At 41.7% G+C, this 15,855-nt stretch overlaps 1 protein-coding gene across 1 annotated transcript in view; it reads right to left on the reverse strand.

The window, feature by feature from the left end:
• The window catches only part of KPNA3 (karyopherin subunit alpha 3), a 101,714-nt gene that overhangs the window by 19,664 nt on the left and 66,195 nt on the right, over window positions 1–15,855 (reverse strand). Inside the window, exons 3-6 of the mRNA XM_062194235.1 lie at window positions 4,547–4,636; window positions 4,333–4,362; window positions 4,190–4,242; window positions 3,967–4,062 (exon numbers count right to left, since the gene is read on the reverse strand). Coding sequence (XP_062050219.1) covers window positions 3,967–4,062; window positions 4,190–4,242; window positions 4,333–4,362; window positions 4,547–4,636 — 269 coding nt within the window. The remainder of the gene's footprint in view (window positions 1–3,966; window positions 4,063–4,189; window positions 4,243–4,332; window positions 4,363–4,546; window positions 4,637–15,855) is intronic.

Here is a 15,855-nt window from a genome sequence, read left to right on the forward strand (position 1 = left end):
GTCTGTAGTGCCAGCATAATTTACAGGTGCCTGTTTGAGTCCCAGCTGCTCTACTTTCAATCCAGCTGTCTTCTATGGCCTGGGAAAGCTGTAAAAGATGGCCCAAATGCTTGGACCCCTGCACCTGCATGGGAGACTGGAAGAAGCTCCTGGTTCCGTCTGGGCCCAGCTCTGACCACTGGGCCATTTGGGGAGTGAACCAGCAGATGGAAGACCTCTCTCTGCCTCTGCCTCTCTGTAACTCTGCCTTTCAAATAAATAAGTCTTTTTTTTTTTTTTTTTTTTTGGGACAGGCAGAGTGGATAGTGAGAGAGAGAGACAGAGAGAAAGGTCTTCCTTTTTGCCGTTGGTTCACCCTCCAATGGCCGCTGCAGCCGGTGCATCTCGCTGATCCGAAGCCAGAAGCCAGGTGCTTCTCCTGGTCTCCTGTGGGGGTGCAGGGCCCAAGGGCCTGGGCCATCCTCCACTGCCTTCCCGGGCCATAGCAGAGAGCTGGCCTGGAAGAGGGGCAACTGGGACAGAATCCGGCGCCCCGACCGGGACTAGAACCCTGTGTGCCGGCACCGCAAGGCGGAGGATTAACCTGTTAAGCCACGGCGCAGGCCGAAGTAAGTCTTTTTTTAAAAAAAAGGGGCCAGCGCCGCAGCTCACTTGGCTAATCCTCCACCTGTGGCGCTGGCACCCCAGGTTCTAGTCCCAATTGCTCCTCTTCCAGTCCAGCTCTCTGCTGTGGCCCGGGAGTGCAGTGGAGGATGGCCCAAGTCCTTGGGCCCTACAACCCCATGGGAGGCCAGGAGTAAGCATCTGGTTCCTGGCTTCGGATCGGCGCAGCACACAGGCCATAGCGGACACTTGGGGGATGAACCAACGGGAAATAAAGACCTTTCTTTCTCTCTCTCTCGCTCTCTAACTCTACCTGTCCAAAAAAAAAAAAAAAAAAGAAAAGAAAGAAAGGGAAATTACTTACGTTGAGTCAGAATAGTCAGATCAAAGAATATAAATTTCCCTAAGCAGAATACCAAGATAGTCAGCAAAAACTCGGAAAGTCAAAGGTTAAGGAATTGGAAGAAAGTCTGTAAATACTGAAGAAAGAAAGTAAAGCTGCCACTATTAAAAGGTTAAAGAGATCCAAGAAGGAAAGGTTCTAAGGAGAATAAACACATACTGCAAGGTATGAGGATGGAAAATATACGCTGCAGGTTAAAAAGCAAAGTTGAAAAACGGAACAGCAGGTGAGAACTACAGGATGGATGCTGGCTGAAGGTAAGGGACAAGAAAGTATCAGAAGCAGGAGAGAAGTGAAAGGACAACAAGATCAATGTTGTCTTAGACTAGAAGGAGAGCTATGCAGGCTATTGGTCTGGCATGAAAAGGCAAGAGGAGTTGGAAAATGGAAAGAAGAAAGAAACTATAATTAGAACACCAGGGAAAGTCTTCCAATATGCCATGAGAAAACATAGTACAAAAAAGTGATGCCATGTGAATAATAAATAAACCTAAGTGTATTGTAAAGAGTATTTTGTACATAACATTTCCATTCCTTACAACAACTTAATTTTTTTTTAAGATTTATTTATTTATTTGAAAGGCAAAGTTATAGAGAGGCACATGAAGAGAGAGAAAGAGGTCTTTCATCCACTGGTTCACTCCCTAAATGACCAAAATGGTAGGAGCTGGGCCCATCCAAAGCCAGGAGCCAGCAGCCTCTTCCCGGTCTCCCATGCAGGTGCAGGGGGCCCAAGGACTTGGGCCATCCTCCACTGCTTTCTCAGGCCATGGCAGAGAGCTGGATCAGAAGTGGAACAGCCAGGACTCGAACCAGCGCCAGTGTGGGATGCTGGCACTGCAGGCCGAGGCTTTACCTGGTAAGCCACAGTGCCAGCCCCTCAACTTAATTTTTATACATGAGGTATCTAAGGCTCAAAAGCCACTTGGGTTTTGGTCAATGACAAACCTTGAATTTAAACCAGGGTCTATTTAGCTTTGAAGTCTACAGTCTTTTACACTGTAATACAACTTCCCATGACAAATTCCTAACTCAGATCTAAGTTCCCAACAATTTTCTATTCTTGCTTTCTTTCTTTTTTTTTTTTTTTTTAATTTTTTTTATTTTTTTTTGGACAGGCAGAGTGGATAGTGAGAGAGAGACAGAGAGAAAGGTCTTCCTTTTTGCCATTGGTTCACCCTCCAATGACTGCTGCGGCCGGTACATCGCGCTGATCCGAAGCCAGGAGCCAGGTGCTTCTCCTGGTCTCCCATGCGGGTGCAGGGCCCAAGGGCCTGGGCCATCCTCCACTGCCTTCCTGGGCCATAGCAGAGAGCTGGCCTGGAAGAGGGGCAATAGAATCCGGCGCCCCAACCGGGACTAGAACCCGGTGTGCCGGCGCCACAAGGCGGAGGATTAGCCTGTTAAGCCACGGCACCGGCATATTCTTGCTTTCTACATGTCTGTGCTTTATAATTATTCATTAAGCTGTATTATTTTTCTGTACACATGCTATGTTTGAAAAATACTCATAAATGAGTCTAGATGAAAGAATAGAAAAAGAAGAAAGGAAAAAAAGGAGAAATGACAACCAAGAACAAAAACAAGGCTCCAAATAAAAGAGGTAGAATAGAATTTCATCTTTTTAAATTTTTTTTTTGACAGGTAGAGTTACATACAGTTAGAGAAAGACACAGAGAGAAAGGTCTTCCTTCCATTGGTTCACCCCCCAAATGGCTGCAAAGGCCGGCGCTGCGCCAATCCAAAGCCAGGAGCCAGGTGCTTCTTCCTGGTCTCCCATGCAGGTGCAGGGGCCCAAGCACCTGGGCCATCCTCCACTGCCCTCCCGGGCCACAGCAGAGAGCTGGACTGGAAGAGGAGCAACTGGAATTAGAACCTGGTGCCCATATGGGATGCCAGTGCCGCAGGCAGAGGATTAACCAAGTGAGCCACAGCCCCTAGAATTTCATTTTTAAGTAGCTGAAACAAAACTTACCTCTGTTAACTGAGTTACAGAAAATACACACAATAGAACAAAACAGTGCTAAGGGCCTAGGGGGAGAGGGCTGAAAAGGGTTGCTGCACACAATGCAAGCAGCAGGTATTTTTACAGACTAAAAACCCTTGCTGGTGACATTTCTACAGCACTATTACTATCTAATCACTTGAAAAGTCCTTGAACAACATCTAGCAAACTATCTCAAGTTTCATTCTAAATGCTCTTAAATGCAAAATACAGCACTTGTTTGAATATTCTGGATTTCAAACTTACATTCTCCCCAGTTAATTCAAATTGATGAAGTTTAAGAGATGATACCAGCTATCTCTAAATACAGATGAAAATGGGGCCAGTACCTCAAAGATCCTAAGATATTAAGTGGTGTTTTTCCTCTTCAGCATAATTATAAACGTTCCCTTTGTTCTTAATTTACCACAAACAAAAAGCATGAGATTGGATAAGTAATCATGGCTGGAGTTATGTTAAAGACTACACAAAAGAACAGCAGTAGGCTGGAATATTCCCAGGATAAGAAAGGGCTACTTAGTTCTGGAAACAATTTATGTTGACTCAGCCATGAGGTTAATCTATATATAGACTCATAAGCAAAGAGTGACTCAAATGCTATTTGAGTTGTTATAAAATATTACTGATAAAAAAACCTAACAAGTAAATATTATAAATATTTGATATAAACTAGAATAGGCAATAAACAGAAGCTAAATATTTCCTAAAAAATATTAAATTAAAATACATACATACATACATATATGTATATATAGACATATACACACACTTGAGAAACTAAAAAGAAAAGCATTTTAGGTCTGCTGACTATGATCACAGAGTAAGAAAATAACAATGAAATGCATGAGAACTGAAAAACAACAAATGCAACACCAAATTGAATCCACAGGTTACATAACAATTCTAAATTTTAAGTTAACTGGAAAAAAGGGAAGGGAGTCAAATCCATACTTACTTATCATCCCTTTCTAGACATTTGACCAGAATTGGTAAAATCCCAGATTTTATTAGATCATCAATTGGTGGGTTTCTGTCACTGGATAATAGTTTTCTAAAAAAAGAATAAGAAAATAATGGCCATAATTTTCAAATGACAGAAATAACAACGTACTCCCTTTAAGCTTATCAGCCAGGTCATTTGGGGCATGACATAATTCTCTGGACAAATTTGTATTTACCTTGCTGCCTGGACAGCACTCAACTGGACCACTGGGTTATCACTTGTGGCATTCTGTAATACCAAATGTGTATTTCAGAAAAAAATTGTTTTTAAAAATTTAGAAACATTTAAGAATGAGAATACTAAATTAATATACCATACCTGCAATATAGCTTCTAGTGTTACATTTTGCTTAAAAAGAAAAAAAGTAGTTCAGATTTTATTAGCAAAATTATATTTATTAAATACAGTATCTATAAAGTTAGAGTTATCATACTCTAATTATTATCATGAAATTGATTGTAAGTTAAAAGCTAATTTCTCCTGGTTACTATAAAAATTATTTTAAAACTACTGTAAAAGCAAGGTAACTTACTGCTTTAAAATCAGCATCAACATCTGAATCTTCTAAACTTTCTTCTTGGGGAACATTTCTCTTTTTCAATAAGTGTTCATCTCTTTTGTTCTGAAAGGCATAAGAAGTAACAAAGACTGTTGTTAGTGAAAAACCCAATAAAACTGTTTCACCTTTAGGGAGCATTTAGTCTAGAGGTTAAGACATCAGCAGTCCTTGGCTGGCACCATGGCTCACTTGGCTAATCCTCCGCCTGTGGCACTGGCATCCCATATGGGCGCCAGGTTCTAGTTTCGGCTGCTCCTCTTCCAGTCCAGCTCTGGAGTCCAGCAGTGGAGGATGGCCCAGGTGCTTGGGCCCCTGCACCTGCATGGGAGACCAGGAGGAAGCACCTGGCTCCTGGCTTTGGATTGGCGCAGCGCCGGCCTTTGCGGCCATTTGCGGGGGTGAACCAACGGAAGGAAAACCTTTTTCTCTGTCTTTCTCTCTCACTGTCTATCTGTCAAATAAAAAAAAGACATCAGCAGCCCCCATCAGAGTGTCTGGATTCCATTCTTGGCACCAGCCTGACTCCAGCTTCCCCTTAATGCAGATACTGCAGGCAGCAGTGATGGCTCAAGTAATTGGGCTCCTGCCACCCACATGGGAGACCTGGATTGTGTGTCTGGCGACCTGCTTCAGCCACAGCCCAGCACCAGTCATTTGCAGGCATCTGGGAAGTGAACCAACTGATAGGAGTTCTTTCAAATAAATTCTTAATATAATAAGTTTAAAGTAATTTCAACTTTATTAGGTGATTGAGAAATAAATACTGAATTTCTAATAACAGCATGATTAAATGTGCATACTTCAAGTAAATGACAAACGTACATTTTGATCTTGGTAACCAAATTAACTGGTTTTCAGCCCAGCTTTTACATATACATGCACTTTATTAAGCATCAACTGTTTAGACCAACAATGTACCTCTTGATCTCCAGAGAAGACAAATTTGGGGGTGCATATTACTATAAAATACTTCCACTAGTATGTCAGTTTTCTTGTATTTACTACTAATGGTAGCCTGAAGCAATTTAAAGAACCAGCTTAATGGGAAAAGCTCAAGTATCAAATGTTAAGGCTTGTTACGCTTATTAAGGGTGGGGAGTGGGATTTCACTAACATAAATACTACCTGTTGGCCACCCTCTTCAGATTTAAACTCTTGTTATCTGGCTGTATCAACAAGAATCTATACTAGCAAATGTATTTTTCAATTTTTAAAAAATATTTATTTATTTATTTAAAAGGCAGAGTTACAGAGAGGCAGAGACGGAGAAAGAGAACCTTCCAACCGCTGATTCACTCCCCAATGGCTGCAACAAGGAGCCAGGAGCTTCTTCCAGGTCTCCCACACAGGTGCAGGGTCCCAAGCACATGTTATTAGTAAAATGGTGCCATCTTATCTGGGGCACCATCTCAAGCCCCAGACGCCGTCTTGTACAATAAGCTTTGATCCTAAGCCCAACCTAGCTTACTAAAGTCAGGTGACCAAATGGCCCATCCCAAGAGTAAGCTCCACCTCCACCCTAACGGGATTCGCTGCTCCTACTTCCGTCCCTCTGCAAAGCTACGTAAGACTGGTTCTCCTAGTACAGGCTGCTGTTCTCTCATGCCTGGGGAGGCAGCCTATTGGGTCCCCACCTCCACCCCCACCCTGACAATAAACCTCCCTTACTCTGGTGTTTGGTGTGTTTTATGGTGGCCTTTCACTTGGGCCACTTTCCACTGCTTTCCCAGGCGCATTGGCAGAGAGCTAGATGGGAAGTAGAGCAGCCAGGACTTGAACCGATGCCCATATGGGATGCTGGCACTGCAGGCAGCGGCTTTACCAGCTCTGCCACAGCACAGTCCCCTCTTCCACTTCCAATTCAGCTTCTAGCTAATTCGCCTGGAAGATAGAAGATGATGGCCCAGGTACCTGAGTTCCTACCTCTACATGGTAAATGCAGCTGGAGTTCCTGGCTACTGGCTTCAGCCTGGCCAAACCCTGGATGTTGTGGGTATTTGGGGAGTAAACCAGCAAATGGAAGATCTCTCTCTCTCTCTCTTCCTGCCTTTCACATAAATAAATATTTTTTTTAAATTTTAAAAAACTTTTTTTTATTTTTTATTTTTGACAGGCAGAGTGGACAGTGAGAGAGAGACAGAGAGAAAGGTCTTCCTTTTTGCCGTTGGTTCACCCTCCAATGGCCGCCGCGGTAGGCACGCTGCAACCGGCGCACTGCGCTGTTCCGATGGCAGGAGCCAGGTGCTTATCCTGGTCTCCCATGGGGTGCAGGGCCCAAGCACTTGGGCCATCCTCCACTGCACTCCCTGGCCACAGCAGAGAGCTGGCCTGGAAGAGGAGCAACCGGGACAGGATTGGTGCCCCGACCGGGACTAGAACCCGGTGTGCCGGCGCCGCAAGGCGGAGGATTAGCCTAGTAAGCTGCAGCGCCGGCCTCACATAAATAAATATTTAAAAATAAAGGCGCCAGCACGGTGGCATAGTAGGCTAAGCTTCTATCTGCAGTGTTGGCATCCTATATGGACTCTGGCTTGTGTCCCGGCGGCTCCTCTTCCAATCCAGCTCCCTGCTAAAATGACCTGGGAAAGCAGTGAAAGAAGCCCAAATGCTTGGGCCCCTGCAGCCGAGTGGGAGATCCGGAGGAAGGTCCTGGCCCCTGGCTTTGGATCAGCCCAGCTCCAGTTGTAGCCATTTGGGAGAGTGAACCAGCAGATGGGAAGACCTGTCTGTCTCTCCTTCTCTGTAACTCTACCTCTCAAATAAGTAAAACCTTTTAAAAAAAATCTATTATATAAAATAGTAATTTCAAACATATTTTGAATTTAATCCATTTAAAAGATTTTAATAAAGTTTACCTGCCAACAGATTTAACCAATCCCTCCTTTCCAATTACTCTAACCTTGGTAACATTATATTCACAATCTCCTATATGCACAGATCCCCAATCTGAAGATAGTAGGCCGGCGTAGCGGCTCACTTGGCCAATCCTCCACCTGCGGCGCCGGCACCCCAGGTTCTAGTCCGGTTGGGGTGCCGGATTCTGTCCTGGTTGCTCCTCTTCCAGTCCAGTTCTCTGCTGTGGCCCAGGAAGGCAGTGGAGGATGGACCATGTCTTTGGGCCTTGCACCTGCATGGGAGACCAGGAGAAGCACCTGGCTCCTGGCTTCAGATCAGCACAGCGCGCCGGCCACAGTGGCCATTTGGGGAGTGAACGGAAGGAAGACCTTTCTCTCTGTCTCTCTCTAACTCTGCCTGTCCAAAAAAAAAAAAAAAAGATGAATGCTATCTTTCTTGGTAGTTACTCTTTATCTGGTAAGGAATCTGGTTTCCATTCATACTTTGCTTCATTCTTTCTTTTTGAGCCATGAATTAGTGCTTAATTTTATCAAACCGAGCTTCTTTTAGATTTACTGAGAGTTTATACTTTTCTCCTTTCATCTGTAAATATAGCAAATTGATTTTCTCATGTTAAACTTGCAAGTCCTAGGATAAGCCTTTCTTGATTTTTTTTTTCAAGTATTACTGGACTCAATTTGTTAATATTAAGGATTTTTCTTTCCCTATTTTTCTAAGTAAAACTGGCTTTAAGCATTGCTAACTGGCTTTAAGCATTGCTGAACAGGTGCTGGGGAATATGGTTTTGTTAGTTTCATAAAATAGGTTAAGAAGTGTTCCCTCTTTACCAGTTCTGAAATCATTTAACAAAGCTCAAGTTACTTGTGCCTTGAATGTCTCTTGGAGTTCTACCTGTAAGACTATCTTTTGCAGCAGAGGTAGGAGAGATTAAATTTCAGCTAATATTAATTTATTCATTTTTTTCCTACATTCTTGAATTGGTTGGGTAATTTTTCCCAGCTAGGAAACTGTCCACTTCACCTAAGTTTTCAAATTTGTCGGCAAAAAGTTACTCATAATCAAATCGTGGTAGATTGCTTGCAAAATGCCAATGTCCTTCCCATATCCATGCCTCTAGTCCAGTCCTGCAGTGATTCTAGGCCCAGCTATGTGACTTGCTTTGGCAACGGGCATTAAGCAAGCAGACTTGAGAACTGCTTACACATCAGCACATGACCTCTCTTGCTGCTTTCTGTTGTCATCATGTGATCAACCCCAAGCCTGTGGAGGACGAAAGTATGTTGAGGACAAATCAAGGGCCTAGCCAACAGCCATATGTTTACCTGAGGCCATCCCACATCATCTAGTCACCAACCCACTCACCAGCTGACCAGACACAAGGGAGCCCAGCAGAAAGCAGCTGAACTCATCCAGACAGAAAAAAAATACTCTGCTGGGGCTGGTGCAGTGGCGTACCAGGTAAAGCCACTGCCTGCGGTGCTGGCATCCCATATTGGTGCTGGTTCGAGCCCCGGTTGCTCCTCTTCCAATCCAGCTCTCTGCAACGGCATGGGAAAGCAGCAGAAGATGGCCCAAGTCCTTGGGACCCTGCACCCGCATGGGAAGACCCGGAAGAAGCTCCTGGCTCCTGATCGGCAAAGCTCTAGCCATTACAATCAACTGGGGAGTGAACCAGTGGATGGAAGACTCACTCTCTCTCTGCCTCTCCTTCTCCCTCTGTGTAACTTTTTCAAATAAATAAATCTTTAAAGAACAAATACTCTGCTACTACACAGACAGGTGAACCAAATAAAGTGGCTACTGTTTTAATCTATTTGTTTTGGAGTGGTTTATTCTGCATCAAAAACTAATGTACTAATGGTTTTCAATTTATGGTATAGTTCCATTAATATGCTTTTTAAAATTCTTAGCATTGTTCATTCTGTTCCTTCTCTCCTCTGGCTATAAATTTCCCTCATGAAGTATTAATTTAATCACATTCTACAGGTTCTGACAAGTGATTTTTTTCCCTCATGTTCATATTTAAGTATTCATGAGTTCCTAATTAGTAGGACTTCGTTGATGTCCAATGTATATAAAAGTACTTAAAACTTTCCTATGAGGTTTTTGTAATTGTCATAATCACTGATTTGAAACGTAATTACATGAAGTCTGAGAACTTGTCCATAAAACACACTGAAATTAGCTGACATCTGCTTTCTACTAGAAATTCTAAAACTTTCTCAGTCCACGGGGTAAGCCAAAGAAAATCCCCAACAATTTCTTGTCATACATGTAAGGCCAAACAACTTGTCATTTGGATAAAAGACAAGGGAAACATATAAATTAAAAAGAAATTATTTCTTTTTTTTATGATAAAGTATATGATTGAAAAGAATGCATTAGGCGCTGGCACTGTGGCATAGCAGGTAAAGCCAACACCTGCAGTGCCAGCATCCCATATGGGTGCCAGTTTAAATCCCAGCTGCTCCACTTCCGATCCAGCTCCCTGTGCCAGTCCTAGTCCTGGCTGCTCCTCTTCCCATCCAGCTCTCAGCTATGGCCTAGGAAAGCAGTACAAGATGGCCCAAGTCCTTGAGCCCCTGCACCTGTGTGGGAGACCGGGAAGAAGCTCCTTGCTCCTGGCTTTGGATCGGCCAGGTTCTGCAGGCTCTTGCAGCCATTTGGGGAGTGAACCAGTGGATGGAGGAACCCCTTATCCTTGCTGCTGCCTCTCTGTAACTCTGCCTTTCAAATAATAAATAAATCAATCTTAAAGAAGATAAACTATTTTGAGTGTGTTAAACCTAATAGTTAAGTAGTATCTGAAAGATGTCACTGTATTTCTCTTAAAGCTTAGGTTTCAACATCCTAAGGTTCATCTGAGTTTGGTGTTAAGCCCATGGGTACCTCAGTGCACAATTTAGAAACTATCGCAGAATCAGCCACCAATTATTTATGGATTTCACATGTGTTTATTATATAAAACTTATTCATTAAGGCATTTAAATTTTCGATCTACCATTAATTGGTGTGTTCAATCTATTCATTACTAAAAACAGAATCTCAATGATTATATCTAATAAATTTCTCCTAATTTTGCCAGTTTATACTTCATATACTTACTATATTTGGACACATTATTAGGCATACACTAATAATTTAGAGCTATTATGGATTCTTAGTACTTGGAAATAATTTTTTAATGAAGAAATATAAGTAAGAAATCCTGCATTTAAGTTGAAAACATCCTAACATAGCCAAAAAAACATGTAGGACACAAGAACAATACTTGACTCTTTTTTTTTTTTTTTTTTTAAGATTTATTTTATTTATTTGAAAGGCAGTTAGAGAGAGGTTAGAAACAGAAAGAGGGATCTTTCACCGCTGTTTCATGCCAAAATAGCCGATCCAAAGCCAGGAGTCAGGAGTTTCATTTGGTTCTCCCATGTGGGTGGGAAGGGCCCAAGCACTTGAGCCATCCTCCGCTGCTTTCCCAGGTACATTAGCAGAGAGCTGGATCAAGAAAGAAGCAGCCAGGACTAGAAACAATGCCCATGTGGGATGCTGGCACTGCAGGCTGAGGTTTTAACCCACTGCACCACAGCACTGGCTTCAATACTTAACTCTTTATAAAAATATATATGAGCCAAGGAAACATAATCTTTGAGCAAGTTGCTGTGATTAATCACTAAAGGAGGCGTTATCAAAATCAATAACCTAAATTATCCCTTCACTTGATGTCCTAGGAGATTTTTACCTGCACTACAATAAATTCTGTACCACACAGAATGGGTGATTTATGACTCAACCTAATATTTTTTTTTAATGAACACGTTCTGTGTGTTATTTACCATTATATAAAGTACTTTTATTCACTCTGATTTATTTCCATCTTGAAAAGTTGTCTTGCAATCCCACCCTTAAATCTATGAGATCAACAATCACATCGTACAAATCTTAAGCGAATGTAAATAAGTTACATTATTTATCAGCTCCGTTCCCCAAGACTGTAATAAAAAACCAAAGCTGATTTTGATCCAGCAATACTTTACCTAGTTTTAGCTCCTATAAAATTAAAATCTTTATTTTCCAGATGAGTAAATGGAGACACAAAGAACCTGGCTAAATTAAATTACATAACAGGACGTAGGAAGTATAGTTCAAGATTGTAGCCCAATTAGTAGCTTCAGAGACTGTTTTATTCACTCATTTGGAAGTCAGAGTTACACAGAGAGAGGAAAAGCAGAGAGAGAGAGAGAGAGAGAGAGAGAGAGAGAGAGAGAGAGAGGTCTTCCATCCGATGGTTCACTCCCCAGTTGGCCGTAACAGCTGTAATGGCTGAAGCTGCACCAATCCAAAGCCAGGAGCCAGGAGCCAGGAGCCAGGAGCTTCTTTCGGGTCTCCCACGCAGGTGCAACGGCCCAAGGACCTGGGCCATCTTCTACTGCTTTCCCAGGTCATAGCAGGGAGCTGGATTGGAAGAGGAGCAGCTAGGTCTTGAACTGGTGCCCATATGGGATGCTGGTGCTTCAGGCCAGGATATTAACCCACTATGCCACAGCACTGGCCCCTCAATGTTAATACTTACACAATGATATTACTACTGGGTGGTTACATGAGTATTCACTGATGAGCTTTATGTTCTGTATTTATGTTTTGGACACTCTGTTCAGGGTGTTACATTTTTTTAAGTAACTAACTACTAAATTCATCAATTATGTAAAAAATTTGACAACCAAACACGATTTTTTTTTTCCCCCAGAATCATTTAATTGGTTTTATCAAATAGCTGCTCTTTTAGATTCTAATTTGGGCATTTTTGTGTGTGTGTTAACTGAAAATTTTTATTGATATAATTATAGATTCACATGTATTTGTTAAGAAATAATACAAAGAGATCCCCAGCTCTCCTAAGGGTAACATTTTGCAAAACTATGGTATAATATCACAACTAGGACATTAACACTGATACAATCCACTGAGCTTATTAAGATTTCCTTTATAACGTGTACTCCTGTTGTTTTTAGTTCTGTAAAATTTTATTGCCTGTGCAAGTGCATATATCTCCCATCATGTTCAAGACAGTGAACAGTTCACAAATCAGAGGATGTCCTCCTGTTGTTCCTATTGTCTAACCCTTGATAACTACTAATCTGTCTTCCATTTCTAAAATTTTATCACCTAAAAATTTTATGTAAATGAAATCATATAGTATATAATCTCTTTGTGATAAGCTTTCTTGGCTCAGCATAATCTCCTGGACATTCATACAAATTCTGTTACTAACAGTATTTTGTTCCCTTTTATTGCACTGCTGAGTAGTATTTCATGGTACAGACACATTACAGATAAAGGATATCTAAGTTGCTTCAGGGGTTTGACTATTCCAAAGTTGTAATGAATATTCATTCACAAATTTTATATGAACACAAATTTTCATTTTGCTGGATAAATGCCCAGGTGTATGAGAATTGTGTCACACAGAGGTTGTACTATTAGGTAAGAAACTGTGAAACAGTTTCCCAGTGTTTTTCCATTTTATATTTCCACCAGCAACAAGTGAATGATCCAGTTTCTAGACATCCTAACCAGTATTTGGTGTTATCACTGACTTTTTATTTTTAAAAATTTATTTATTTATTTGAAAGGCAGAGTTACAGAAAGGCAAAGGCAGAAAGAGGTCTTCCATCCGCTGGTTCATTGCCCAGATGGCCACAATGGACAAGCTGAGCCAATCCAAAGCCAAGAGCTTCCTCCTGGTCTCCCACGTGGGTGCAGGGGCCCAAGGACTTGGGCCATCTTCTACTGCTTTCCCAGGCCATTGCAGAGAGCTGGATCTTTAGTGGAGCAGCCAGGACTCAAACCAGTGCCCAAATGGGATGCTGGCAAAGCAGGCAGTGGCTTTACCCAATACACCACAACGCCGGCTGACTTTTATTTCAGCTGTTCTGAAAGATGTCTAGTTGTGGTTTTAAGGTATACTTTCCTGATGGCTAACATTGTTGCAGATCTTTCCATGTGAGTATCTGCCATCTGGATGTCCCCTTCAATGAGGTATCTCACTTTTTGTGTCCATTTTCTTTTTTCTTTTAAAGATTTATTTATTTACTTGAAAGTCAGAGTTACACAAATAGAGAAGGAAAGGCAGAAAGAGAGAAAGAGAAAGAGAAAGAGAAAGAGAGAGAGAGAGAGAGAGAGAGAGAGAGAGAGAGGTCTTTCATCCTCTGGTTCACTCCCCAGTTGGCCGCAACGGCTGAAGCTGCGCCAATCTGAAGCCAGGAGCCAGGAGCTTCCTCCAGGTCTCCCACATGGGGGCAGGGGCCCAAGGACTTGGGCCATCTTCCACTGCTTTCCCAGGCCACAGCAGAGAGCTGGATAGGAAGTGGAGCAGCCAAGACTTGAACCGGTGCCCATATGGGATGCTGGCACTGCAGGCAGCGGCTTTACCCACTATGCCACAGCGCCAGCCCCTCTTTTGTCCATTTTCTAACTGGATTTTTGTTGTTGACATTGTTTTTATTATTGAGTTTTAGAGTTGTTAACATTCTAGATACTAATGTTTACATTAGATACATGGGTTACAAATATTTTCTAACTTGTCTTTTTATCCTTTTACACGAGCAAATATTTAACTTGACAAGGTCCAATATAGAGATTTTTCCTTTTTTTAAAAAAGTTTTATTTATTTATTTGAAAGGCAGAGCAACATAGAGATACAGAGATTTTCCACGTGCTGTTTCATTCCCCAAATAGTTCTAACAGCCAGGGCTGAGCTGGGCTGGGCTGAAGCGAGGAGCCAGGAACTCTACTTTGGTCTCCTACATGGGGAATAGAGGCCCAAGCACTTAGATCATCCTCCACTGATTATCAAGCACATTAACCAGGACTTGAACCAGTACTCTCATACTGACTGCTGGTGTCACATGTGGCAGGGAACCCACTGCACCATAAGACAAAAGCCCCCGTCAATTTTTCCTTTACTAGACTATGCTTTTGTATTCAAGTTTCTTTGCCTGATCCTATATCCTAAGAATTTCTCCTAGATATTTTTCTAAAGATTTCTTTATTTATTTCAAAGTCAGAATTACAGAGAGAGAGGGACAGATGGTACAATATCAGAAGATGATAATAAATAAATTACCTCTTATTCCAATTTTACTCCTATTGCTGTCATTAAGAAAAATGACCTTTACTTGATGAATCAAAAAAGACAAAAAAAAAAAAAAAAAAGAGAGAGAGAGACACACACACTGTTCTACCTATACAAAGTTCAAAATATGCAAAATAATATCTGGTATTAGAAATCAGCTTAACGGTTACTTTGGGAGGTATGCAAGAACCTAGGAGAGGTTCAGGGGGTCCAGGTAACATTCACTTTCTTGATCCAGGAGGTGGTTACGTAGACGCTCATTTTATAAAAGTTCATTTAAGATGTGTGGACTTTTTTCTATGTATACCATATGTAAATAAAGTGTTAAAAAGAAACTAAGTCCAAAGTGTGTTAAACTGGCAAGAAGCTCACCCTACTTTATTAGGCTAAGGTTAGTTGGTTTTTCTGCTCCAAAGAATCCAATGATCCAACAGAATTTGCAAATATGATTGTTAAAACATTGCTATGTCCACAAAGGAAATAAAGAGTTGATGACAATGGAATTAGTAAGCATTTCTCTAATAAAAAATGTGGTAAAGGCATACAGAAGCCTGGATTTGAAGAATTATAAATGAATACTTAAAAAATCTGTGGGAAATGGAATTGAAGAAGTTTATTTTGGTACAAAAAGTTTTTTGAAAGCCAGGCATAGTTTTTTACAATATGCATCTTCCAAAAACTTTTTGAATACCCCTCTACGCATGGATTTTTTAAAAAAGCTTATTTTAAGACAAAGATCTAGGGAGCTTCAATCTGCTGGTTCACTTCCCAAATGCCTGCAACAGCCAAGACTGGACTGGGCCAAAGCCAAGATCCTGGTATTCAATTCAGATCTTCCATATGGGTAGCAGGTTCTCAATCACTTAAGCCATCACCATTGCCTCCCAAGGTTTGCATTAGCAGAAAGCTACAGTCAAGAGCCTGAGCTGGTATCAAACACAGGTAACTCTGACAAGGGACACAGGCATCTTAACTGGCATCTTAAATAGTAAATGCCCAGCCTAGATTTAAAAATGTTCTTGGCACCAAAATAAATTTACCTTTTAATTCCAATCTCCACAAAATTTTCAGTTTCGTTTATATACTATAATGAGCATCACACTGATGTCAGGTAAAAATCCAAAACTCAATGACACAAAGATTTAGAGGGGCCAGCGCTGTGACACAGTGGGTAAAGCAGCCGCCTGCGGTACCAGCATCCCATAATGGTGCCGGTTCTAGTCCCAGCTGCTCCACTTCCAATCCAGCTCTCTGCTATGGCCTGGGAAAACAGAAGATGGCCCCACTCCTTGGG

This window comes from Lepus europaeus, chromosome 6 (assembly GCF_033115175.1).
Source record: "Lepus europaeus isolate LE1 chromosome 6, mLepTim1.pri, whole genome shotgun sequence".
NCBI lineage: Eukaryota > Metazoa > Chordata > Mammalia > Lagomorpha > Leporidae > Lepus > Lepus europaeus.